Genomic DNA, 25,304 nt, shown 5'->3' on the forward strand with positions numbered 1-25,304 from the left:
CAGAGCCAAAATACAGGCAACAAAACCAGGCAGAGAGCTCTAAGTAAACGAAAGGATTTGTGTGTTGTTGCGGTTCCAGAAGGACAGAGCGTAAGAGGGACACTGGCGCAGAGGGGCGGAGAGACAGAGCCGACGGAAGGCGCAACAACAACAGCACCAACTTAAAAGCCAAGCCACCAAGTACATAAAAAGTGAGTTAAAGTAAATTGTTGGCATTATTCGTTTAGGTTAGGGCAAGAATTATGCAGTAAAAGTCTCAAAATTAAAAGGATAAATGATCTGCGTGGAACGCCGAGTGCAATATACACTTGGTTACATAAAGCTGAGCTGACTATAAATTCAGTTGAGCAATGAGCCAGGCAGGAAGAGTCCGGAGACCTGTAAATAAGAACTGTGCTACTCTCCGAATAGAAGTAAATTCCAAATAGTAAACGGAAAAATACTGCGGGTCGAACTATTTGAAATTTATTTTTATTTTTATCGGAATTGCAGAGAATTTCAATTGGCATCTTTGGATCCCCAAAAGAGACCTATAAATGGCACAGCCTTTGTTGTGCTAACCGCAGTTGGTGTTAGTGTATACCAAGTGGAGTAATCACTTCTGTTTTCCGGCTTAGATTCGACTTTTAGTCTTTACGGAATGCATAAAATTTACATTTTCATCAGCATGCAGCGACATCCAAACAAATAAACGCCCACACTATTTCAGCATGTGTGCGTGTGTGTGTGTGTGTGTGTGTGTGTGTGTTTGCATTTGCCTTGCCTGAGCTGGGGCTAGCCAAAAAGCATTATGTGTACATAGTACGTATCTATGACTGAAAGTGAGAAGTGATTTTTGTTGGTTGTGCAAACAGAACGCGCGAGTGGCGCCCAAAATCAAACAGCAACAACAAACAAAACAGGACATGGTGTGGCAAAAGTTATAGGCGACAGTTGCACATGCTCCACAAAGAGATGGCAAGCAGGAGGCGAGAGGCGGGAGGCGCTAGGCGGCAGACGGGAAGCATAACGTTGATAACCGACGCACACAATGCGCATACGACACATAGGCTGCACGACCAGCCACAGCCACAGCTACAGCCAGAGCCAGAGCCAGAGCCATTTCCCCCCGGCCAGTCCTCTGCAAAGCCATGCACTTGAGTTGGCTGCGCATTATGTTAATGCGCCTATGCGGCTGGCAGGAGGTGGCGGGGTACAGGCAGGCGAGAGTTATTCGCAACATGTTGTCATTTCATTGTTGTTGTTGTTGCTGCTGCTGCTGCTGTTGTTATTATTGTTATTGTTTCGCATTTCACGGACATTGTTGTGCCGAGCATAAAAGGATTATTTTATGCATACATCAGCAAACGAGCTGCAGCACCACGAGTAGCACAGCACAGCTAGAGCCTGAAACAGAAACAGAAACCGAACCAGAACCAGAACCAGAACCAGAACGAGAGCCCGAACGAGCGGCATCCCATGTAAGTTATTGTTCTCCATGAAAACAATTGTGGCTTGTGCAAATGTATTGGCATGCATATCTTTATCCTATATCACTGTGGCTATAGCCGAATCTCTATAGGAATCTGTATGCGCATCACGCATACGTGTATTTGTATGTGTGCATGTGTGTTTGTGTGCTTGTGTGTTTGTGTGTCTGTCAGATGCAAGCATTTTCGGTTTTGTGTAACGGATTTGTATACGTGAGCATTTAATAAAATTTGTGCCAATTTCTGCTCCCTCTGCTCCTGCTCCTGCTGCTGCTCCTGCTGCAGTTGCTGCCCCTGCTGCTGCAGTTACCTTTTGTATTCATTTAAGGTGCTCGCGAATTTATACGTGAGCCTGACGCTTTTCACAATGTTGTCCTTTGTGGCGAATGCACCTGCATGTGCATGCATATGTACATGTATAAAAGAGTATTATCCTATGGAGAGCCACTTAATATTGGCCGCCTGGGCAACGATATATATAGTGAATAGAGGAGTAATAAGGCAGCCCGCTTCATTGGCAGTTCAGCTCAGCTCAAGTGGCGCTTGTAGTCAGCTCAGCTAATCAAAGTTACAGTCAAGCTTAGTAAAAGGAAAACAAAATAGTAACAATAAAATATCGGGAAATATAACACACATTTGTAACATACTCATTAAAGTTGTTCAAACCAATTGGCATATGGGACATTCACCAAATGTACGCAATTCGATATTATTTCTTTTTGTTTGAATTATTATTTTTGGTTTTCTCTCTTTTTGCGGCAAACACAATTTGCAATTACGAAAATATGTTGTTTTATTTTATTGGAGTTCACGTTGAATTTGTTGCATTTTAGATTTGATTAATTTTTTAGTTTTTTTTTTTAATTTGTTCTTTGTTGTTTTCAGTTCTGTATAATTTGCATGAATTAACATTTGTTTGTGGATATCAAATTTGATTTGTATTGTATGCTAAAATGAGACAACACATGATACAGAAAGCATAATGCACCAATTTAAATGGCAGTCGCAATGGAGTGATATGGATAAATCAACAAATTGGAGCTGATTCACGAGTTTTTCGATTTGTTGCAGCTTTAAATTTAAATATATCGTATCGTATTTTCTTTCATTTTTTTTTTTTTTTTTTTTTTTTGTGGTGAGAGGACCAATCCGCCAATTAGTTAAACAGTTTTGTAAAAACAAACTGACAAATAAATAACTGAATAATAATATAATTAATTTAACAAAACTTTACTAAAGTGATGGCAATCAAGCTAAATCAAACATGACTGAAATATTGAGTGACTTTTAAAGGGCGATTTGAACGAGCAGATGAGCTGTTCGGCTTTATGCAGCTAAATCACATCCGGTGAGGTCGGGTTAGGGCGGTTGAATGATAATTATGACTTTGTTGGCATGCAAAGTAGGGGTCGATTGCTGAGTGAGTGGGGCTGAGTGTTCAATATTGATTAACTGACTGCCTGGACGAGAATGCTGTTGTTGTTGTTGTTGTTGTCGTTGATAATTGAAGTGTGCGAGTGTGCATGCGTGCATGTGTGTGTGTGTGTGTGCGTGTGTGGGTGTGTGCATTTAAGTGTGTACAGTGACTTAATGGCACTCGAACACTTTTCGGCATGTCATAAAGAACATAACACATACGCATTCACACACTCGCACACACACACACACACACACACACACACATGCGCACACACTGAATCACACAATAAGAGCAACAGAGGCTTCAGCTCACAGATTGTGGCTGCTCTCAAGTGCCCTACAATGCGCATCAAGTGTCTAGGGCCAGTGTGGCACCCAGCCACAGTGTCAGCCGCATCGCATAGATTTGACAATTGAAAAATGGGATTGGCTGCAGAGGCGATAATTACAATATAACAACTAAATTAAATTTAGGCTTACTAATTGAATTTTAATTGTCTGACATGCAAAATTTAGGTGAGCACGAGTTTCAGGAGTATTTGCGTTGCTCGTTAAATATTTGAAGTAATTAACAAATCAATTGAATGGTCTATGAAGTGCCGTATGGGAGAGTGCATTGGTTAATATTACAAAGGGTCGAGCAGAAAATAAATAACTGGTGCTTGGAAGGATAGAAATGTAGTTAGTAGTAGTAGTAGTAGTATATAATGTATGGTTATGTATAGATAGTAGTGGTATAGTTATAGATATAGATATATATTTATTTATATAATTGCTGTGATTGCAGTAGTAGGGAAATGGAAATTGCATACTCATTGAGTGGCGTAAAGACCAAACCACTTTGGGTGTGGCTTCTGTAAATAGTTGTTGTTGTTATTGTTGTTATTGTGGTTGTAATAGTTGCAGTTGTTGTTGTTGATGTTGTGGGTGGAAAGTAGATGACAAGAACACAATTGAAATGTATTGAAATGGAAATGTTTGGTTAAACAGTTATGTACCATGTTACGTAATGACAGCTATCGATATTCAAATGAAAATGAAAATGAAAATGAAAATGAAAATGTTGACTCGCAATTTTGTTCGACAGCTTTGAATTCGATTAACATACGTCTTGTATAAAATCAAAAATCGATTGCATTTAAACACTTTACATACATGTATACAGAAACCAAAACTCTCTCTACACTGATATCATATGAATGAATGTAATTAATGCAATAGGCTTGCATTATGAAACCAATATCAATCTGTTACACAGCGCACAGCAAACCAACAAAGCAGCAAAACGATTGAGGCGAATTAAACAGTTTTAATTAAACATATACAAATTTAAATGCCTAGCCATTTACAGCACACACACGCACACACACACACTTACACAGTCACGCTCTTAATAGTAATTACAGAAAACGGCAAGAAGACCAAATAAGAGCGTTTATGTGATAAATTTGCATTAATTTAAAATATTTGCATTGTGCAAAATAAACATATTAACCAACAACAACAAAAATAATAATAACAACAGAAACAGGGAAAAACTGAAAATAAAAGGAAAATGGAATACATGGCGTATGCGTAATGTTCGCGCTGTTAATTATGACTATGCTTTGTTATTATTATGAAAATTAATTTGAATAGTTTGGAATGCTTTGTATATGTACCTGGGTGGCATTGTGCCCATCATTTTGTTGGCTTTTATTTTGTGTTCACACTCCGGCGTTTATTTAACAATTTATATAAATCTTCCGCTTTCCTTCTCTATCTCTCTCTTACTTTGCTTTTTTTTTTTGTATTTTAGTTATGCATCAAAAAACGTTTGGCTTAATTAATATTTTTTGCATGTTTTCTTTTGTTTGCTTTGCTTTGTTGAGAATTTTTTGTTAACCCGAGCTTTGGTGAATGTCGCATGTGCTTGCCGTTGTTTTTAATATTGTTTGATATTTGGGGCTTTCTGTTGTTTGTTATGCCTCTACACTTTTTACGGGTGGCCGTGCAACAAAAACAACACAACACAAATGCCCTCAATAAATAATTGACATTTTAAGGACACGCGCCGGACACTTAAACGAACATAATTTGCGCTAATCTGTGTGGGGGAGGGAAATTAGTTAGAATAGTTAAATATTTGCGCATAAATATGACCAAAAGTCCAAATATCGAATAAATATTGTTTACATTAACTAAAAAAAAAATGAAACGAAAATAGTTTGAAATCTGTGAAAATTATTTTGTTTGTGCAATTCAATTAAAGGACAAAACCAACTGACAATAATTCGGCGTGTTTGCTGATTTGTAAATAAAACATTGGCTCCAACGCACGACGAGTGGCCAAATAGATAAATTAAATGCAAATGATTATGTGTGCGTGCCATTAAATGTATAAATTAAAAACTTGCCACATTCTTTATGGGCAACAAACTAAATATGCATATTGCTAAATAATTGCTATTTATTTGTCTAGCTAACTGCAAATACTTTGCGGCGAACAATTCGCGGCATGCAAATTAAATGACGCATAATGAACCAACACGCTGAAAAATCGCAGAGGTTGCTGTAGCTGTAGCTGTAGGTGTAGGTGTAGCTATAGCTTTAGCTATAGCTGTAGGTGTAGGTGTAGCTATAGCTTTAGCTATAGCTGTAGGTGTAGGTGTAGCTATAGCTGTAGGTGTAGGTGTAGCTATAGCTTTAGCTGTAACTGTATCTGCAAGCTGTAGCTATAGTTGTAGCTGTAGCTGTAGCTGTAGCTGTAGCTGTAGCTGTAGCTGTAGCTGTAGCTGTAGCTGTAGCTGTAGCTGTAGCTGTAGCTGTAGCTGTAGCTGTAGCTGTAGCTGTAGCTGTAGCTGTAGCTGTAGCTGTAGCTGTAACTGTATCTGCAAGCTGTAGCTATAGCTATAGCTATAGCTATATTTGTAGCTGTAGCTGTAGCTGTAGCTGTAGCTGTAGCTGTAGCTGTAGCTGTAGCTGTAGCTGTAGCTGTAGCTTTAGCTGTAGCTGTAGCTGTAGCTTTAGCTGTAGCTGTAGCTGTAGGTGTAGCTATAGCTATAGCTATAGTTGTAGCTGTAGCTGTAGCTGTAGCTGTAGCTGTAGCTGTAGCTGTAGCTGTAGCTGTAGCTGTAGCTGTAGCTGTAGCTGTAACTGTATCTGCAAGCTGTAGCTATAGCTATAGCTATAGCTATATTTGTAGCTGTAGCTGTAGCTGTAGCTGTAGCTGTAGCTGTAGCTGTAGCTGTAGCTGTAGCTTTAGCTGTAGCTGTAGCTGTAGCTTTAGCTGTAGCTGTAGCTGTAGGTGTAGCTATAGCTATAGCTATAGTTGTAGCTGTAGCTGTAGCTGTAGCTGTAGCTGTAGCTGTAGCTGTAGCTGTAGCTGTAGCTGTAGCTGTAGCTGTAGCTGTAGCTGTAGCTGTAGCTGTAGCTGTAGCTGTAGCTGTAGCTGTAGCTGTAGCTGTAGCTTTAGCTGTAGCTGTAGCTGTAGCTGTAGCTGTAGCAGTAGCTGTAGCTGTAGCTGTAGCTGGAGCTGTAGCTGTAGCTGTAGCTGTAGCAACACAAGTGCCACGCCTAGCTCATACTGTGCTCATTTCATTTGCATGCAACGGCCAAAGGGAGTCGCCTGCCTGATTGGCATTGCTTTGATTCGTTGGTTCGTTCTACATACTCGAGCAGCAATTGGCGCAGTGTAGCTTCATCCTCGCCATGACATCTCAATCTTGACTCGCGGTCACGATCATCACGGCTCGAGTGGCGCTGGCGCTTGGGGGCGTAGCTGAAGGAATGTCGATAGAAACGGCCGTTGTTTATATTATCACCTCGATAGGCGTCTGTGGGCGACAGTTAGAGGTTAGTTCAAGGAATCGGGTAGCCGGACGTATTAGAGAGATATTCAACAGATGGGTGAGTAATACGCACCTTCGGGTCGCAGGCGCACTGGCGGCGAGGTCAGCTTAAGTTGAGTAGACGTTGTTGTGGGCGGAGTCTTACGTCGACCACCAAAAACATAATCGTAAGAATCTTCGCTCAAATTGGACACTGAACAAGGCATACACGACAAGAAGAATAACGAGCAGGCTTATAAGGACTTGTGTCAAAGCAAAACCACTTAAAGATTACGCTTAACACGAATTTGAAAACCAGCAAAACTAAAAACTAAATCACTCAAAACATAAAAATATATAAAATAGAGCAACAGCAGTGAGCAAAGACTTTGCACATATAAATCAAAATAAAATGAAAAGTTTAAATACTTTGCGTAAATAGAATATATTAAAAGTAGGCTCAATCCTACTTGATTTGTTTCTTGTTGCTGTTGCAGTTGCAGTTGCAGTTGCACTTTTATACTCACTCTACAAATGAACGCATAAAAGCATATTATTCAATATAAATAGTAAATTGTTTGTCAAGATTTGTTGTTTTGTCCAGTTTATAAAAATAGAAGAAGAGAGCACAAAATTGTTAGAATTTGTTAGCATTTCAGTATTTTTGGTTTTTTTTTTTTTTGTTTTTAGATTTATTTGACAGTTGTGGGACAGCACTAAGGTAAGTGAAGTGGAAAGAGTAACGGCTGGCAAACGTTCAAAAAATGTTTACAAAGCAGCTGCAAATTACATTTGATATATGAATGTTTTTATTTGCTTTCTAAAAGACATTTTCCAAAATAACAACTTAAAGAAAAACACATAGCAGCATCAATACAGAGCACAGCTACTTGAAAAAGTTTTTAGTTTTTTTTTTTTTTTTTTTTTTCTATGGAATGTTACAAATATTTTGTATTTTTTTTTTTTTTTTTTTTTAGTCAAAAAATTGAAAGTACAAAGAGCAAGCACAGATAGAGGGCATAGAAAGAGCGACATTTAATTAATGGACGACTGTTGGTAGTTTTTTTTATGGAATTTGGTTGATTGATTGATAGCCTGAATGGGTGCGGCTGGCGCAGCTGAAAAATGCTAAACAAAGTTAACAAAAATGTGTGTAACTGTAACGCGCTGTGGCATGTTTGGTATACCTGTGGCTATGCGCGTGTGTGTGGCGTGTGTGTGTTTACAGGTATTCAGGAGTCTCTGTGTGTGTGTGGGCGTGTTTGTGTGCTAGAACGTGTAGTCTCGTATGCTATGGCAGGTATTTCAGTGATGGAGTCGGAATCAAAATAAAAGGAGTCTAAAATACATCAACGCCAATTAAGCTGGAAACAAAATCAAAAGTTCAATCTACACATCAATTCAAGTGGCAATAAAATACTTGAACAAATCAAATATATTTTGATGACTCTGTCAAGTATGCAGAGCAAAACAAAAACAAAAACTGTGGGTCAAATGTAAACCGAAATAAAACCAACCGAAAAATGCGAGCAAATAACAACAACAAACATTAGAGACAATCAAAGAGAGCAGACAAAAGAGAGGAGATTTATTTAGTTAGTTAGTTGGTTGGGCACCTGGAAATACGCTCAATGGCTGAAGCACTTGAGTGGAACGCAACGGCGGTGGTAACGGTGGCAGCTGTCCAAACGGGTCTTGATCGTTCGAAATGGAAGACGTTGGCGGCGAGATCATCGATAGGTCACCACAGGTCGCCATTTCATTACTGTGGCCAGCTGCAAGAGATTTTCAAAGAAGTTAAAAGCGTTACACGATATGCATTTCAATACTCGAGGCCACGAGAAGAAAATCACTAAGGCACACGCACACACTCACGCACAACAAAAGGCTCTGCAAGGCGCCAAAGGTAAAATTAAGATGCGGCGCCATATTTCGCACATACATAAATTGTGTGGCAAGTCCAAGAGGCAGCGGCAGCGGCAGCTGCACGGCACGCATGCATGAATGCATAGGTAAAGCTTTTAGCCAGAAAACGCCTGGGTGAGCAAACACACCCATACACACACTCTCACACATACACACACCCACACACGTGCATACGGCAGCGGCACGGGAGCCGTAAAGTAGGCAACCATACATGTGTGGCTCCATCTTAGATTTGGCTTACTTCCAGTACAGGTTTGGGATCTGCATCTCGACTTGAGCGCAGGCCAGGGCTGAGGTCGGGGTCGGAGTTTGGGTCTGAGTCTTGGGCACGTTGCGTGCCTTTGCATAAAATAGATTTCATTTTGATTCGCTTGAGCAGCAACAGAAGAAAAACCGCAGAAAAGGAAAGAGAAACAGTCAATGCCTTAAAGGGAATGCTCTAGCAACCAGTGAAATCTTTTTTAATAGTCAAATACTTTGGATTTAACGCAATTGAGATATATATAATTATGTAAGTTTTAAATATAAATAAAGCCGACTCTTGTGTTTATTTTAAATACAAATTAAATTCTGAAATTAATTAAAAAATTATTACAGATTAGCACTTAAGTATTAATATATCTTTTATAATGAATTGGAATCAAATACAAAAATATAATTAAATCTAATAAATAAATATATGTTTGCAATTTAGCTTTGACCATAGAAATTTATATCAATTTATTTCTTCAATTTATTTATAAATATCAAAGTTTGGCCCACAAGGAAAACCTGGCCCGAGGCATCCTCCAAGCCGACTTTATAGTAAGTAAAGAATAACTAATAAGATCAGCCATCAAGAACGTGACTCAACTCACGCATAGTCTTGGCCAGTGTAGAGTACAATTTGCAATTCCTTTTTCTTTTCTTTCCCTTTTTTTTCTCTTTTTGGGAACTACACTACATGAGTTGTAGGTGGGCTTAAAAATGCCTCGCTAGCTGCGATAAATGTGCCCATAGTCAGCTTCACTTTGTGGTTTGCTATGGATTCCGCAGGCCAACACTTGAGCCTGCATACACAAACACACACACACACACACACACACACACACGAACAAGAAAGAGAACAACAACAACAACAGCAACACGTGCAGCTATCCGTACGGTATTTTGAATTTTTATTATTTGCAATTTGCGTTAATGTTGTGGAAAAAAGCATGTGGCTGTTATGGCTGCTGGCTTTAGCTATAAGCATCATATGTCCGTGCGTGTGTGCGTGTGTCTGTGTGAGTGTATATGTTTTTCTATGGCATATTGAATGGCCATTTGTGCCACAGTCACACACACACACCCACACACAGGCACATGAGCACACAGTCGCACACTAATGACCTTTTCATGGCCGCCTGTCGATGAATGTAAGAAATGTGGGCAAATGATGGAAGGATCAGGCGTGTATATCCCTTGCCAGTTGTCGTTATTGACAAAATGATTTGTAAACATTTTGCGCGTCATTAGCTGCAGTCATTGCCAATGGCTGAAAAGTCCGCAACGGCATTTCAGCATTTTCGCATTTAACAGATTAAAATCATGCATGCATCAACATTTCCTCAATGGCTCCACAGCCGCTAGTTGGCAGCTGACTTGTGGCAGGATGCAGCCACCTGGCTAAGTTCTTTGCTGACCATGCAACTGCTTCCGGCTTCAGTTGCATGAATGGAGCCAGACCAGAGCAGACCATCTAGGCCAAATAGAAGTCAACTCGACGACCGAGTCACTGTCATCTCGGATGTGAAGAGTTGCCTCAATCTCCACATGTGGTATGCAAATATTTGCTTAAATTTGTGCTGAGGTTAAGTTTTTTGTTTATTTTGCTTTTGCAGCAGCGCAGCTGCTACTGCCACTGCCACTGCTGCAAGTGCAGCAACTTGATGACAGACAATGGTCAATGGTCTGGGTTATGCTTCAGTCGCCTTGTCTGCCCAGTCGCATCCATTCGCATGCCTGACTGGACTCCCTGCTTCTAATCACTATCCCAGCCCCCGCCAGCCCCCGCCCCACCCACAAATATATGTCATCTTACACACTAGCTAGCTGACACAGAAAAATAGCTGTGGAAGCTGGGAGCCAGCGTTTTGACTGCATGCCAAGGCCTCCACTGAAGAAGCAGCTTCAAATCTGACGATGTTGATGACGCAAGTAGCACGGCACAGCTCTTCCCTACCTCCCTACATCTCTCTATCTCTCTGTCTCTCACTCACTCTTTCTGTGTGTGTCTGCATCTAGCAGTAAGTCATTTATGTGCGAATGTGTGTGTGTGTGTGTGTGAGTCTGACTTAGAGGCTTGCCCATTGACAAAAGTGCTCTGCTTGCGTCCTTTGGCCAGGCCGCACAGTTATGAAAGGGGGCGACTGCCACGCCCATCGTGGATGCTCTGTTAACATTTAATAATTGAATATTATGCAATCAATGTGTCCGAGTGCCTCTGTTGACTTGGGCGCATACTTTATTGCATACTTTTAGGCACTGCATTCAGCTTATTTGCATTATTCATAGTAGATTTCTTTTATATACATATTTTTTTATTAGAAGGCACTAGAGCTATGCTCTTATCTCTCTTCAGTTTAGGCTATCTGTTAATTTAAATGTGCATCTGGAGCAGCAGTATTTACTTGTTAGGGGTGCATCTGTATTGGTAAGGTAACGAAAATTGTCCAGCTGAGTTACACCTTAATAACAGGGCTCCTTCAGTTTTCAACTTTGCAACTTTGGGGCAACAGCTCGTTATCTGCCAGTAAAATGTATTCGCCTCGGGCATTTGGAATAAACTTGAGCTTTTTTCAATTGGCATTTCATATTCAAGCTTTCATCACGCTGTCGGGAATGGAATGTCAACCCATTCTGCAAATTAACATGAATAAGTTTCAAGTTTCTCACAAGCCATCGCTTAACTTCTGCAGTTTCTGACAGTTCATTTTATTAGCTTAATTTTTGATTTGTCTAAAAACTTGAGCAATGCACTCACACAATTCTCTAGTTCGCGCTTGTTATCTCTCTCAGTTTCTCGCACATTCACCACGCCCCCTCCGCTCTCTGCGGCTCGGTCAGGGCGCTATTTCTCTCGCTGGCAGTCTCCAATCAAATTAGCAAGTAAAATTGAAAACTGATTTATTCATGAGCGCAACTAACCATTTTTTGAGATAAGAATAATTTAAAATTCAATTAACTAACGCCACAGCTCAAGCTAGCGCTGTCCACACACCCACACACAGACCCCTCCACACACTCATACTCATGCACACACTTCAACAGTCAGTTACAATGGAAAGTTGCGCTTCGGGGGCCTCGAAGTTGGTTATAGTTTATAGTTTGTATTGTCCCGGGACTGAATCTGCATTTGCATTCGCTGTGCTGAGTTTTCACTTGTGAATGTTGTTTTTGGGTAATCAATTGCAGGGAATTGTAGAGCTCATGAAGTTTTCGCCTTGAGCGCTTGTCAAGTAAATATGCTTGATTAAGTGAAACAAAAGCCGCACATAGACAACTGCAAAACGCATCCGCACATCCGCACATCCGCACACACGCACACACGCACACCTGCACAGAGTGCAACCACAGCTCTATTAGTTATTGTGTGCCATCTTGTTGCTGATGTTGCTGCTGTTGTTGTCGGTGTGTTCATTAATGGGCTTTTGTATTTGTTAACCGCAAAAATGATTGCCGCTCAAATGCACTTGAATGCGCCACTGCTGCTACGGCCGTATTGTCAGCACAACCGCAAAATCCTATATTATTGCGTTGGCTTAAGCCAACGCATGCCGTATAAATTTAATATAGTTTGAGTTTGCAGCTCGACTCGTTGGCCAGTGCTCACATGACACATCAACTGCAAGTGGGTGCCAGAAAAACGAAACGATGCAAGCGGAGTCATGCAGTGTAAGCACGTGTCTGTGGGTGACACTTGACAATCAGCATCAAAACAGACGAAGACGGAGACGGAGACGCAGACGGAGATAGAGACTAGCCGGACGGCACAGCAAAGCACTGAAGATGGCTTGGCGCTGGCGCTGGCAAATGTGAATTGGTTTTCAGCATCGACGCCGTCATCGTCATCGTATGGGCGCTGGATCTGGATTCGGTCAGGCAGGCAACTTCTTGTTGTTATACTCTCCTCTCTGGCTCTCGGAAGTGCGGACAATTGTTAATACATACGTAAACACACTCACACACACACTCACAGTAATGGACTTGGCACTGCAGTCCTCTTGGTTGTTTTTTTTTTTTTTTTGGTGGTTTTTGTTTCGTTTGGGCAAAGTTTACACGTTTTATCAGCGCTGTTTATTTGTCCACATACATCTCTATATATGTACACGAGTTTTAAAAATCACATTCATTAAGTTGCAGCACACGCGACGTATGATTAATATTATGCTGTCGCCTGGACGTGGTTAACGCTGCAGCTGCAATCGCTGCCGCCAGTCGTACGCTCCTATCAAAAAGATACGCTGAAAATATCGCTTTAACGCTTCATCTGACACTTTAGCCAGAACGAGCGGACATTTTGCACATTATTAAAATTACTTGAGTGCCCGTCAACGGGTGCCAGCCATATTGACAGAGTGTTTAATGCGAAATATGTATATCAGAGAAACGGCACGTTTAACGATAAAAAGGAGGAAGAAGAAAAAATAACACAGCTGGAAGTACAACTTGTTATAGCTTGGTTATGGCCATTGCCACATCGTATAAGGTGTACATATGAAACAGGAATATTAAGAATAATTCGCCAGAGCTTAAAGTTCTACTGAATATGGCGATATCCGAAATAAAATCTCTCATATATAAATATAAACTAAGAAGAATAATAATAACTAAAATCATAATATTTCACAATCCAAACATGGAGACCGTCTTGAGCTGGAGTAAATCTCACACACTTTGCCCAGGTCAAGTCAGCATTCGGATGCAGTTAATACAAATTCGATTGCAAATGGAAAATCAGGGTTCCTTTAATGATTCCTGATTCCTTTAAAAAAAGTATTTTACCTAAATTGTTAAAGCTTTTGATTTTTGTATAGCTGTTTTAGAACATGATATTTATTTAATTTCGCTGGAGTAAATTTTACTCACCGTTGCACATAGGAAAGCCATTTCGTTGCCAGTCCAGGGCCAGAGCAGTGAATTATCATGCGACGCTGCTGCTGCTGCAGTTGATGATAATGATGTTGATGAAGACGATGCCGAAGAAGCGGCTAAAGCAGCGGGCGTGGGCTGTGGGGGGCTGGGGAAATTTTCAGGCTCAGTTGCTCTAATGCTGCTTTGTGCCAGTCGAATCCAATTTTAGCTGCTGAGCTGCTCGTAGATCGCATAAACTGCACGCACGCACACAGACACACACACGAACACCAACGCGAACACGCAGTCAGAGAGCGCCGCAACGGAAAGCGGCTGCTGCCGTGGCTCACGCCTTTCGCACTTGGCAAATGATAAAAACTGGCAACGCACTGCTAGAAAATATGCATTTTTAATGCCATAAATTAGTTTTGCCGTTTGTCGTTCCTCTGTACCGGAGAGCTGCAACGAGAGTAAAAGAGATAGATGCGTAAGTAGTGTAAGATAGAGAGAGAGAGTCACCATGTGTACTCGTAAAAGAACCCTAGCCCAGTTGAGTGTCTAAAGCTGTTTAACGTAATACATAAAAACTAAGTGAAATGCGCACACTATAAATGCGTTTTTAAATTAAAAAAAAAAAAGAGAGAAAAGGAGAGTCGCTGCAGCTAAAGGCTTACGTAATTCATAAACTAATAGCCAGCTTCCATTAGCCAGGCAACAGCAGCAGCTGAGTGGAGCGGAAGGTGTGTGCTGCGCAGCGAGTTATATTCATTACAACTAATTTCATATGCGGCATTTCATAATAGCTAATTGAAATTCAGTTTTTGCTGAGTCCCCAATTTAAAGTTGGCTGTTGGCTTTGCTAAGCTGTCATGGTTTGTTATCCCAAAAGAATGAGATTTACGCCCGGCTGCATTCAAATATCGGCACACATCGCGCCAACACTCTCAAATACCCTGTAGTTGAAGAGCAATGAAATGCTGAGTTCCAGAATGAAATAAATAGTATATATAATATCGCATAGATCCTCAACATAATATTAAAATAATAATATATACTAATTAAAATAAGTATTATATTAATAATTAGTGGTAGATCATTGAGATAGATCATTGACATATACTATTTCATATTCAAAAATAAATATGTTATTTGCGATTGTTGGCAGACTATTGCAGAACATCATCAACATATATTGGATTACACATTAAAATAAACATTATATTCATAGGTGTTTCTATCTGAATTCGCTGATGCCAATTTCCTCAGAGCTGCTCATTTGAAAGGCAGCTCGCATTTTTCATCTAATGCAATTTGGCAATACAACTCCCAAGTCGAATCATAAAAATTGCATGAGAAACTATTTCGACTTGCTGAAAATAACTGTGAATGGGAAACGTCGCAGTCTTTTGCCGGAAAAGTCGGTGTTAGTGACTGAGAACGGCCAAATACCGCTTAATAATGCATGAGTGTGAAAAGCTGCACCGAGTGCACCGCTGAGCACAGCAAAAGGATTGGGGTTGCAGCTGGATCGGGGAATTGCTGCCACGAAGAAAGTCGAAAAAGTTGCTGCAACAAAAATCATAACTGGCGGGTCCTGGGGATCGAAGCTGGCAGCCAAGGATGGCGGAGCTAGGACTGAACGAATGGTATTGAAGCAGAGCGGCAGGAGCTGGCCCACAGCAGCGCATATACATAAAATGTCACAGAATCAGAGCCAAGAGCTGCTCATATGCATAGGCTATGGCATGAATAAGTAAGCTCAAACCTGCCTCAGCTGCAACAATGCAGACAGCAAGCGACAAATAAATTGTTGGTGAGAGATTGACGGAGGAGAAGAGTAAGACAGAAGTACAGAGAGAGAAAGGCGAGAGAGAGAGAGAGCGAGAGAGAGAGAGAGCGAGGGAGATAGAGAGCTAGCGAATGGCTGTGATGTGGCCCGTGCCGACTTTTGCTTTTCATTCATACGAAATTACCTGCGGCCAAGAGGCGTAATGCCAGTTGGACTGCAAAATCCACTTAGGAAGTTGATACAATCAGCTGCTCTGACGAGCTGACTGGCCCGGACGACCGCCCATGTCTGCATGTGGATGGATTCATTAAAACGAATTGCTCTGAGTTTTACGGCCAGACTCCGGCCTGCCTCTGGCCAGGCTCAGCCCGGCCAAATAGTCCGAGCAGAGCTCACCAGGGTATTGCTGCGACTACTATATGTGTCTATATATGCAGTTTTTTGGCTTTTGTTTCGGGGACTCATTGACGTGCGGCTCCGCATACGAGTGCTGCATTTACCACAGAATGGATGCTGCTTGCAATGGCAACTGCGACGGCGACTGCGACTGCGACTGCGATTGTGGCAATGGCTGTGGTTGCCTCTGGTGCCTTGGTTTTGTTTGCGCCGCAAAGTATGCAACGGCTGCTGGTTTTGTGCACGGAAGCCAACAAATGAATTAGCCTCCGCTTGTTACCATCCATCTGCCTATCTCTCCGCTCGTCCGCCCATCTGTCCTTATGCCCTGCTTATTTGCTAGTTTGTTTGCTAGCTGTTAGGGCTCTGTGTGCTCGGCTTGAATTCGGCTAAATCTACTTTGCTGCGCCAACAACAACCAGTCGCAAAACGCATTAAAACTGTAAATTAAGTGGAGCATTGTGCAGATTGGTTTCAGTCCAACCAAACCAAACGAAACCAAGCGAAACCAAACCCAACCCAGCCCATGACCCCGATCCATTCTCAGTGTCCTCATTGATTAGCCACACGACTGCACTCAGAGTGCGCCTAATTAGAGAAGACTGTCCCGTCCCGCGTCGGGCGTCAATTGCAACGAGGAGTGCTAACCGCACCGACTTTTCTTTTCTTCTGTGCGACAGCCTCGCTCCCGCCTCTCAGTGTGCTGTTAATTATTTATATTTTACGTTTAATACGCAGCTTAGGCAGAAACCTCAGCCACACACAGACACACACACGCGCGCACACAGACACATTGACTCTTAAACAGCCAAGTATTCATACACATTCATTTTTATATTCATATGGTGGCCATATTTGAAGCTTTGAGCTTTGAGTCGTTCTAGTTGTTTGAAGTGGGCGCCCAGGCAACACTTCCGCATCAGCGTTGAGCGATTTGGGCGTTGAACGTGTGTGGAAAATGGCATAAAGCATACATCCGAGCACATACAAACACCCACACACTCACACACACACACACACACAGATACAAGCAGGCATTGAGAGACTTACATGCATATTTTGCTTACGCCTACATTTGCACAAACAAACAAACCCCAAAGAGTCTCGTTCAAAGTAGAGCGAACTAAACTCAACTCCAACTCCGACTCTAACTGCCCCGAATCCAGGCAGTGCTATAGCTCAGGGTCTGCATGTCCATGTAACATGTTAATGAACTGCGCCAACTGTGTTTGCACAGAACTTAGTGTAATGTAATCCAAGAGCAACCAGGCAGGCTGGCAAAGCTGGCGGGATGATGAGGCTGAAGTCAGTGGACTGGACTGAAGGTGGGGCGCGGGAGGCGGTTTGTAGTCAGTCAGGCAGCCATTACGAACACTCACACTCACACGCACACACATACGCACACGCACACACGTATGCACACCTCAACGCCCCAATGTGTCGAATGTTACGCCAAGGAGTAACTTTGACATTTAGCATTCAAGGCTTATGAGTGCCACAAACACTGGGCGTGGAGTCTGGGGATCTGAGCGGGCAGGAGGCTCTGCCATGAAGGCTGCAAGCAGCCTGGGCAATTGCCTTATGGTTATTTTCATAGCCCTGGCCTGGCCACAAACTGCGCGCCAAGTGTGACATATGCCGCAGCAAAAAGCGAGCTAAACTAAAAAAAGGTATATACAAAAAAAAAAAAAAAAAAAGAGAGAAAAAACCAACAGGCGACAACCTGCAAACAGTTTGGATTCTGAGTTGGCACTGACATGCCAGCTTGTAGGCTGCCATCAGAGATGCCAGCGTGTGCGTTAGCCAGCTCAGCCATTGGGAAATTAAATATGGCTACGTGTGGCATGCTGCGCTCGAACGGGGCAAGTATGTGTTTGATTTTATTTAGGACATGTTTCCTTTCAACAGAAATGTATGGCTATATTTAGCATATTAGATGAAAGAAAGGAATGCAGTTGAATGGGACTGCCTGAGCTGTAGATATTAGTATTAATATTATCCACTATATAAGTAGTTAGCGACTTTAAAAGTCTTTACTTTGAGCAACTTTTGAATTTATTTAAAATTTAACTTTAATGAATAATGAGACAGAAATATCTAATGCAAATACAGGGAAAGCATAAGCGTAAAATACTTTAGTGTAAGCTGCTTACTTAACTTTGTCTCGTTTTTAATCTCAATGAGTGAGGACTAAGAAAGTTTTTGCTTTTTTCGTATTTTCATTGAATGAATTATTTATTTATAAACACATTTATATTTTTATTTAATTGTTTTACTCTTTAATATATTTTTGTATTAATTTGTTTGTTATTTGATTAGCTTGTGACTTAATGATTATTAATATCGCTATGTATTCGCTTTGATACTCGATATGTACTTTGATAATAGTGCTGATAATAATATTATGATATAGTTTCGCTATATACCTAGCCAACAGCTCATAAGCCCATCTTTCTAAATCAATGTGGACTAAGTACTTCAGCAAAAATAAAACAATTTCAACGATTCGGCTTCTCCTTCCTCAACGATTCATCAGCCAAAGACGTATGATCACAATATGAAGTAGATTGAGTGGAAAGAGTATTTTGTGATTTGAAAGAGTATGCAAATTTTTAGGAAATCTGGAGTATAAAATATTTTGTATTGTTGCTTATTCAGTCATCTCCCTTAAAATTACACACATTCTGCTGGAATATTCTGTGTCGCCTCCTGTCGATTGTCAGTCTCGTTGCAATTGCCTGAAGCGTAAGGCCGTAAGGTGCTCCGTTTAAGCCATTGGCATGCAGGGCCTGGTAGTCTTCGGCAGCTGGAAGCCAGTCACCAGAGTGGAGCATGCAAATCAACTGACAGTTTGACGTCATAATTATTCATATTGTTGGCCAAAAGACGATAAGGAGAGCCAGCAGAAGGCGAAGCCGCAGCGCACAGCAGGCAATGGCTCATGGCGTGGCGGAGCGGGGCAGGGCAGGGTAAAGGCAAAGGGCAAGTTCGCATTGACAAGTGCGGGCCACTTCCAGCAGTGTCATATTAATTTAGTCAAGTGGCCACTTAGATTTTACCACGACAACTACAACACGGCGAGCGGAAACAAAAACGATGATGACGTTGATGGCTGAAGGAGCTGCAGTCGGTAGACGTGAAAATGGCAGTCGCCTCTAGCCTGTGTGTGTGTGATTTGCATAACTGCATGGATATTAGTTGGCTAAAATGTCAGCGACTTTTGTCAGCCACTGCCACTGCCACTGCCACAGCCACAGCCACAGACCCAGCCACAGCCACAGTCACGGCCATAGTTATAATCACAGTTGCAGTCAAAGTCAAAGCAACAAAGCGACGCCAAATTGCCTGGAGGAGGCGCAGAGTGGTTTTGTGTAACCACCGAGCCACTATAATCCACCACGGGCGGCTCTAATGATTACAAATTGCCAGCGGCATTTTAATAACCGCGCGACCGCAAAACAATAAATAAAAATCACACAATAAACAAAGCGCGCACAAAGGCTGTGAAATGAAAAAGCGCCGGGATAAGGCTGGCAAATCGTCTAAATGCGGCTTAAATGCATTGCTGCGATTAATATTAATTTCATGCAGTGCAGCTCTGTTGGAGGCCGTCCAACAACGCCGTGCTGCATGTGCAACAGAGTCGTCAAGGCAGCCACTGATGCCGCAGATGCCACTGATGAAGACGAAGTTGACGTTCTGGCGGCAGCTGCTCCTGCCACTGCCACTGCCACTGCCACATGCAGCAGCCGCCAAGATGATGACAATGACAATGGCGCACATCATGCGCATCATTAGCCAGCGTCGGAGCCAAGCTCGAGGCATCAGGTTGCTTACCCAGCTGCAGTTGGCGGGGGCACAGGCGTCATTCATATGCTAACATTAGCCTGCCTGAGTGCTGCCTGCTCCATGATGAATGTTGGCTCATCTCTAATGTTGCAACAATTTCAGTCACTGATTCAATTTCGCGCCTCATTCGCGCAGCTGCGACAGCAATCGCATCGACACTTTGTTATGCGTTGTATCGCACAATCCATTTCCATTTCCATTCCAATTTCCATAGCTAGTCGAGGCACAGCTAGCGGTTCCGGATGCTAATTGCTAACTACGAACTGTAAGCCGGAGCAGTGGCAATTAAATTTATAGGCACGGTGCAGCGTCGGCCTGATACGACTCGGCAACATTACTAATTTGCGGCATTTCGACTGAAATGCAAACAACAATAATTAAAAGCACTGAAATACGCACGCACATCGAGAGACACACACACAAGCGCACACAGAGGCACACACTCATGTACACGTATTTTTGGGGAAATTTTCTCATTTTCACATTTGCATATTCATATTAATTTGAATTTTCATTAGTCGCTTCTGCTACCTTTTGATGGGAAACTATCAAGTTCATGGGAATAATTAACAACGCCAGCCCGCAACATCCTTCAGCGAGGATGCCTGCGCTCCTGCGCCTCTGCTGCCACCAATCCACCAGCAATTTACATTTTTATACATGTGGCCCAAAAATAGATATTTAATTTGACTTTTAGCGGATGACGCGTGCTGCCTGGCCCCCGCCTCTTCGCCTCTTCGCCTATTCGCCTGTTCGTCCCCTGCCCAAGGGATTTAGTTACACTGCGGCTTAAACTTTTCATCCGGGGCAGGCTCCGCAGGTAAATGTATGTGATGATTAGCTATAAATTAGGAGCCTGGTTAATGTGGTGCTGGTTTCTGGTAATGTACGAGTTTTCGAGCCGGGCTGCCTTGATTGACGGCAGTGGTTGCTGATGTGTCTCAAATTGCGTGACAACTGGCAAGTATTCAAATAGAATTTGCCGAAATGTGTCACAGCTAACCACAATTGACAAAAACTTCCACTGAGCTTCGATTCGTTTAAATTAATTTCCGTTCATTGCTTGCAATAAAAATCTGCATGTGAGATAGTTTGAAATGAGGCCTATATAACAAGTATTGTTTAAAACTATTTTCACTATATCAGATAGTGCTACATATAACTATATAATAACATATCTTAAACTAATAGTTCAACAAATACCGAAGTTATACGCAGAGCTTTTCCCGTGTTGCTTTATCTAACATGGAAGCAGCTATCTGAACACCATGCAATAAGAGTAAGTGATATTGTAGCTGTAGTTGCGTCTGTGATTAGATTGTAATATTGCTTGTTTCGCTTGAAGAACCGTTTTTAGGATTCTGTTGTTGTTTTACGCTCTGTTGGAGCTGTCAAAAAATAAATATATCTGTTTTGAAGTGGAGTCCTATCGAACCTCTCTCTCTATGTGTCTCTCTCTGTCTCTATCTTTTACTCTCTCTCTCTCCCGTTCTATCTCTCTTGAGTCATAATTTGATCGAAATCGAATAATGTACTTTTTGCTTAAAAGTTTATAGATTTTACAAAGTTTTTGGTACACAAAAAAAATTAGCGAAAAATGAAATCAAAATGAATCAAAATTAAGAATCCCATTGAAAATGGGAAATCATGGTATAATGGTTTTGTGAAAATTATATCTTGTGTATGTAAGAAATTATAAGAGCTAGAGAGCTAGAGAGAGAAATTTTGCATGTAGAATCGTGTAAGACATACGCAGTATAAATTTATCATAATTTTTCGATAACTCAACCCATAACTTTTTTATCGAGAATAATCGAAAAATTTACTTTGTTTTTCCGCCTAATTTGAACTCTTTTAGACCCAGAGACTTCAGATTTACTGTGTATATACATTTGATGAATACAAAGATTTCGTAATTTATTGATTTTTGATAACACGCCTCCATCGCCAATAACTTGTAAAAATCTTATTTTAAGTACTAAAGACTTGTGCTTTAAATCTAACTATATGATCACGCTCTGAAAGTTTTATGAAGTCTTAGTAGTCCTACTACAAGAGAAATTATTAAACTAATAAATTCTCATAATACTGCCCAGCCTGCAGCGCAGCCCAAGCGCAGTCGCTAACTCCGCAGTCAGCAGAGCGCGTGATTATTCGTGCGTGTGGATGCATGTGTATGCATGTGTGCGTAAAAGAAGTGCAGAATGAGTAGAATATCAGCTTGGAGGGTTCAGGGTATCTCCTAGTCGAGCAGTCTCGACTGGAGCCTTCTTACTTGTTATTACTTTATTTCTTTAGGTAGGTTCGGTCTTAAGTATATTTGAAATCAATGCTAGTATATCTCTTTTAGTTGTAAAGTTATATTAATATTTCAGACTTTCTAAATTTAATCACCCTGTCATAAATTCTCTACGTCAAGGATTCGCCGAATGCTTTCTGATATTATAGCTGTAGTTCACCCAATCTGTTTATTAAAGTTTCAGAGATGAGAACTTTTTTGATAATCACGTAAGAATAAAAAATTAAACAACGAATTGCTTTTGCCTTTAGTTTATGTTGAATTAAATTTTCGGAATATAAACAAAATTTAAAAAAAAGCCTTTCAGTCAGTCTCTGACATAAAACTTATTCTCTACAGTCATGATTGTGTGCATGTAATCCAAACTTCTGCTTCATGTGTTGTAGCTTTTTACATGAGCCCAAAATACAGTTATAGCCCAGTAATACAATCGGCTTGCATTCCATTCCAATCTATGTAGCTGTTGATTACACTTTATTCGATATATTGTCATTGGCAAGATAGAGGTGTTGGGAGTACCGACGCTGTGCTTTCAAGTTCAATAACGAAGCGAAAGAGATGTGCTGCGATGGCAGACAATTCCGACTGTGGAAAATTGAAACATTCAACCAAAACCATTGCAAATCTACTCAGCAGAACTGCTGCTACAGCGAATCATTTTCTACAGAGCCAAAGAGAATTACTATTGTCTACAAATGCCATAATTTGGCAGGGTGCTATAAACTCAAACCCCAATGACTAATTTACTGTCAATATTCTCTATTGATTTATTAAAATTGAAAAGCATTTGCTTTTTAAAGTCGAGCCACAGCAACAAAATCTATACACATCTTCGAGTTTGAGGTAAATAAATATGAGTCAAGTTATTTCCGATTACCATAAATGGTTTTAATTGTGTAATTTTTCCATTTATACTTGAGTTTGGTTGTACATATGGGATAAAGTGATTTTTGGCTATAAGTGCAACAACTAAACATAGTGATTAATATTGCATTGAAACTCAATTCTGAATGAAAATGATACAGTATGTATGTAGTTTTTATGGCTTGTATCCGTTCTTCTTGGCCACTCACGTGACAATGTTTTTCTCGCAATCAGGTGTTCGAAATAGTACTGTCTCGATTTGTAAAACAAGTTCAATTAAACCCGACTCTGATGTCATTTCTGTATGGAATACAGCCACAGCTATCTATGTTTTGCTCATATTCATTTTGCACGTGCTCGCCGTCTGTCGAATTTTTAGAGCTCGTCATAAAAAGTCAGTTAATAGAGGCAAGTGAACAATGGTAAAGTTGAGCGTATTGCGATTGCTTCATAATAGATTTATGTACGAATTTTATGGTATTTGTTTAGTCGCGTGGAAGTGCTATAAAAATCATAAACAGCAAATTGGCAGTAACAATAAATGCAGCGAATATTGCACAAAGATGAAAAACATTCCATAAATACAAGAAAAGTAAGTAAAAGGGAAAAACACCGCCAGCAACAGCAACAACAATAACAACAGCAACAACAACCTCGACAGATGTTAATAAATAACAATATAATCACAATAAATAAATTGAGAGTCGTGGATAAATAAATGAATGCGCGTACAAAAAACTGGAAAATGTTTATTGAGAGGTAAGCAGCATCATTTGTATTGTTATTGCTGCTTGATTTCGTGCATGTTTATAGTATATATACAAATACATTTGTATATACAAATATATATATATGATGGGTGTATATGTATTTTTTGCATCTTGTTTTTGCAGCGACAATTCGGCGAACGATTTAATTGAGTTGAGGTTGTTGCTGCTGTTGCTTGTCACACTTGCACGGGCTGCATGTTTATTTTATTCTGTTTAAAATTAATTTTAAATCGAATTGTGTTTAAGCGACAAGCTGTGCAAACTGCACCGAAAGCCATCAGACGTAACGGAACGGCGAAACTTGTTGCAATTTTCGCTTTATTGCTTTATCGTGTCATGTATTTTGTTGTTGCTCTCCCGGTCTTGGGACATGTACCTTGACGTGGAGCCCGGGCCAAGGGGGGCGCGATGGGAAAGGGGAAGCAAGTGCCGGCGCAGGAGAGCAACGACAGCGAGCGAAAATGAACAGGAATGAAATAAGATTAATGCTATCGAAATATTAAGTCCAACCTGGCGTGAATTTATATTCATTTATGTTTTTAAAACAAAGGCAAATAATGCGATGGCGATAAAGAAACCAGTGCGGTAATTTTTTCTTGTATTGATTTAAATGGGCAGAGTCGAACGCGACTGCGGGTTGAGGGCACGCACGTACTTAATTATAGTTTATAGCACACTCGAGACCCGAATTGGGGCTGTTAAGGTGCTTACACACGTCGATAACACCGAGCATAAGACGATCCACAATCAGCGATTTCTCACCCAGATATATTATAGAGCCAACTCACAATTAGGTTTCACAACTCTTCGCCAGAGACACGCAAAGCAACGCCCGAATACAGTGAAGTTCACGATCAGACTGCGGCGTCGGCCTTATCGCTGAAAGTCAGCGTGGCAGATCAGCCGCGAAGAGAGCGAGAGCGCGAGCAGCTGTGGTGTTGAGAGAGAGACAAAGAGAGAGAGAAAGAGCGACAAAGGCAGAAGTGAATGTTGGGCGCACGACAGCGTGGCTAGTGCATTGCTGAATAAAACAAAGCAACATCAACAACAACAAAACCTGCTGGACCGGAGCTGATGCCGTTGTTGTTGTTGTTGTTGTGGTTATTGCGGGAATATGTACGAAAGTGAAGAAGCAAAACAGAAACGATAATCGTCACTGAGCTAAAGCTAAAGCGAAAGCTGAGTAGCAATTGGAATTTATAGTAATTTAATATGTGTATGCGGCATAGCTCAAAATAACAGTCATATTCAAAAGCATATAAAAACAACAATTAATACTAATAGAAATAAGCAAATGATTAAGTAAAACAACTCTCTGTTTAGTGGGTTTTTTGTAAGCTGTAAGGGCAACCGCTTAAACCGACTTCAAAGCCGTATTTTTTTATTGACAAAACCTGTTCCAAACAGCATTTCCGAGAAGCTTCTATGTATAGATTTAAATTAAGGTTATCGTTTGAGCTATCTAAACAGTCTGTTCTCTCACTCTGAGCTATTTACGTTTGTCTATTCACATTCAACTTTACTTTGACTCAAGTTAGATAAGGTGCTTAAGAATAATTTTAATTGGGCTTTCTACTGTTCATTTCCAAAGATGCTATAGGTGATGCTGTTATCATTTAT

At 41.0% G+C, this 25,304-nt stretch overlaps 1 protein-coding gene across 1 annotated transcript in view; it reads right to left on the reverse strand.

The window, feature by feature from the left end:
* Positions 1-25,304, reverse strand: part of LOC6583459 (glucose transporter type 1) — an 89,228-nt gene that overhangs the window by 13,965 nt on the left and 49,959 nt on the right. Inside the window, 5 exon segments of the mRNA XM_044010114.1 lie at positions 3,701-3,742; positions 6,541-6,703; positions 6,792-6,911; positions 8,314-8,472; positions 13,733-14,176. Coding sequence (XP_043866049.1) covers positions 3,701-3,742; positions 6,541-6,703; positions 6,792-6,911; positions 8,314-8,472; positions 13,733-13,742 — 494 coding nt within the window. The 5' untranslated portion in view covers positions 13,743-14,176.

Source organism: Drosophila mojavensis, unplaced genomic scaffold (genome assembly GCF_018153725.1).
Source record: "Drosophila mojavensis isolate 15081-1352.22 unplaced genomic scaffold, ASM1815372v1 contig_74, whole genome shotgun sequence".
Lineage (NCBI taxonomy): Eukaryota > Metazoa > Arthropoda > Insecta > Diptera > Drosophilidae > Drosophila > Drosophila mojavensis.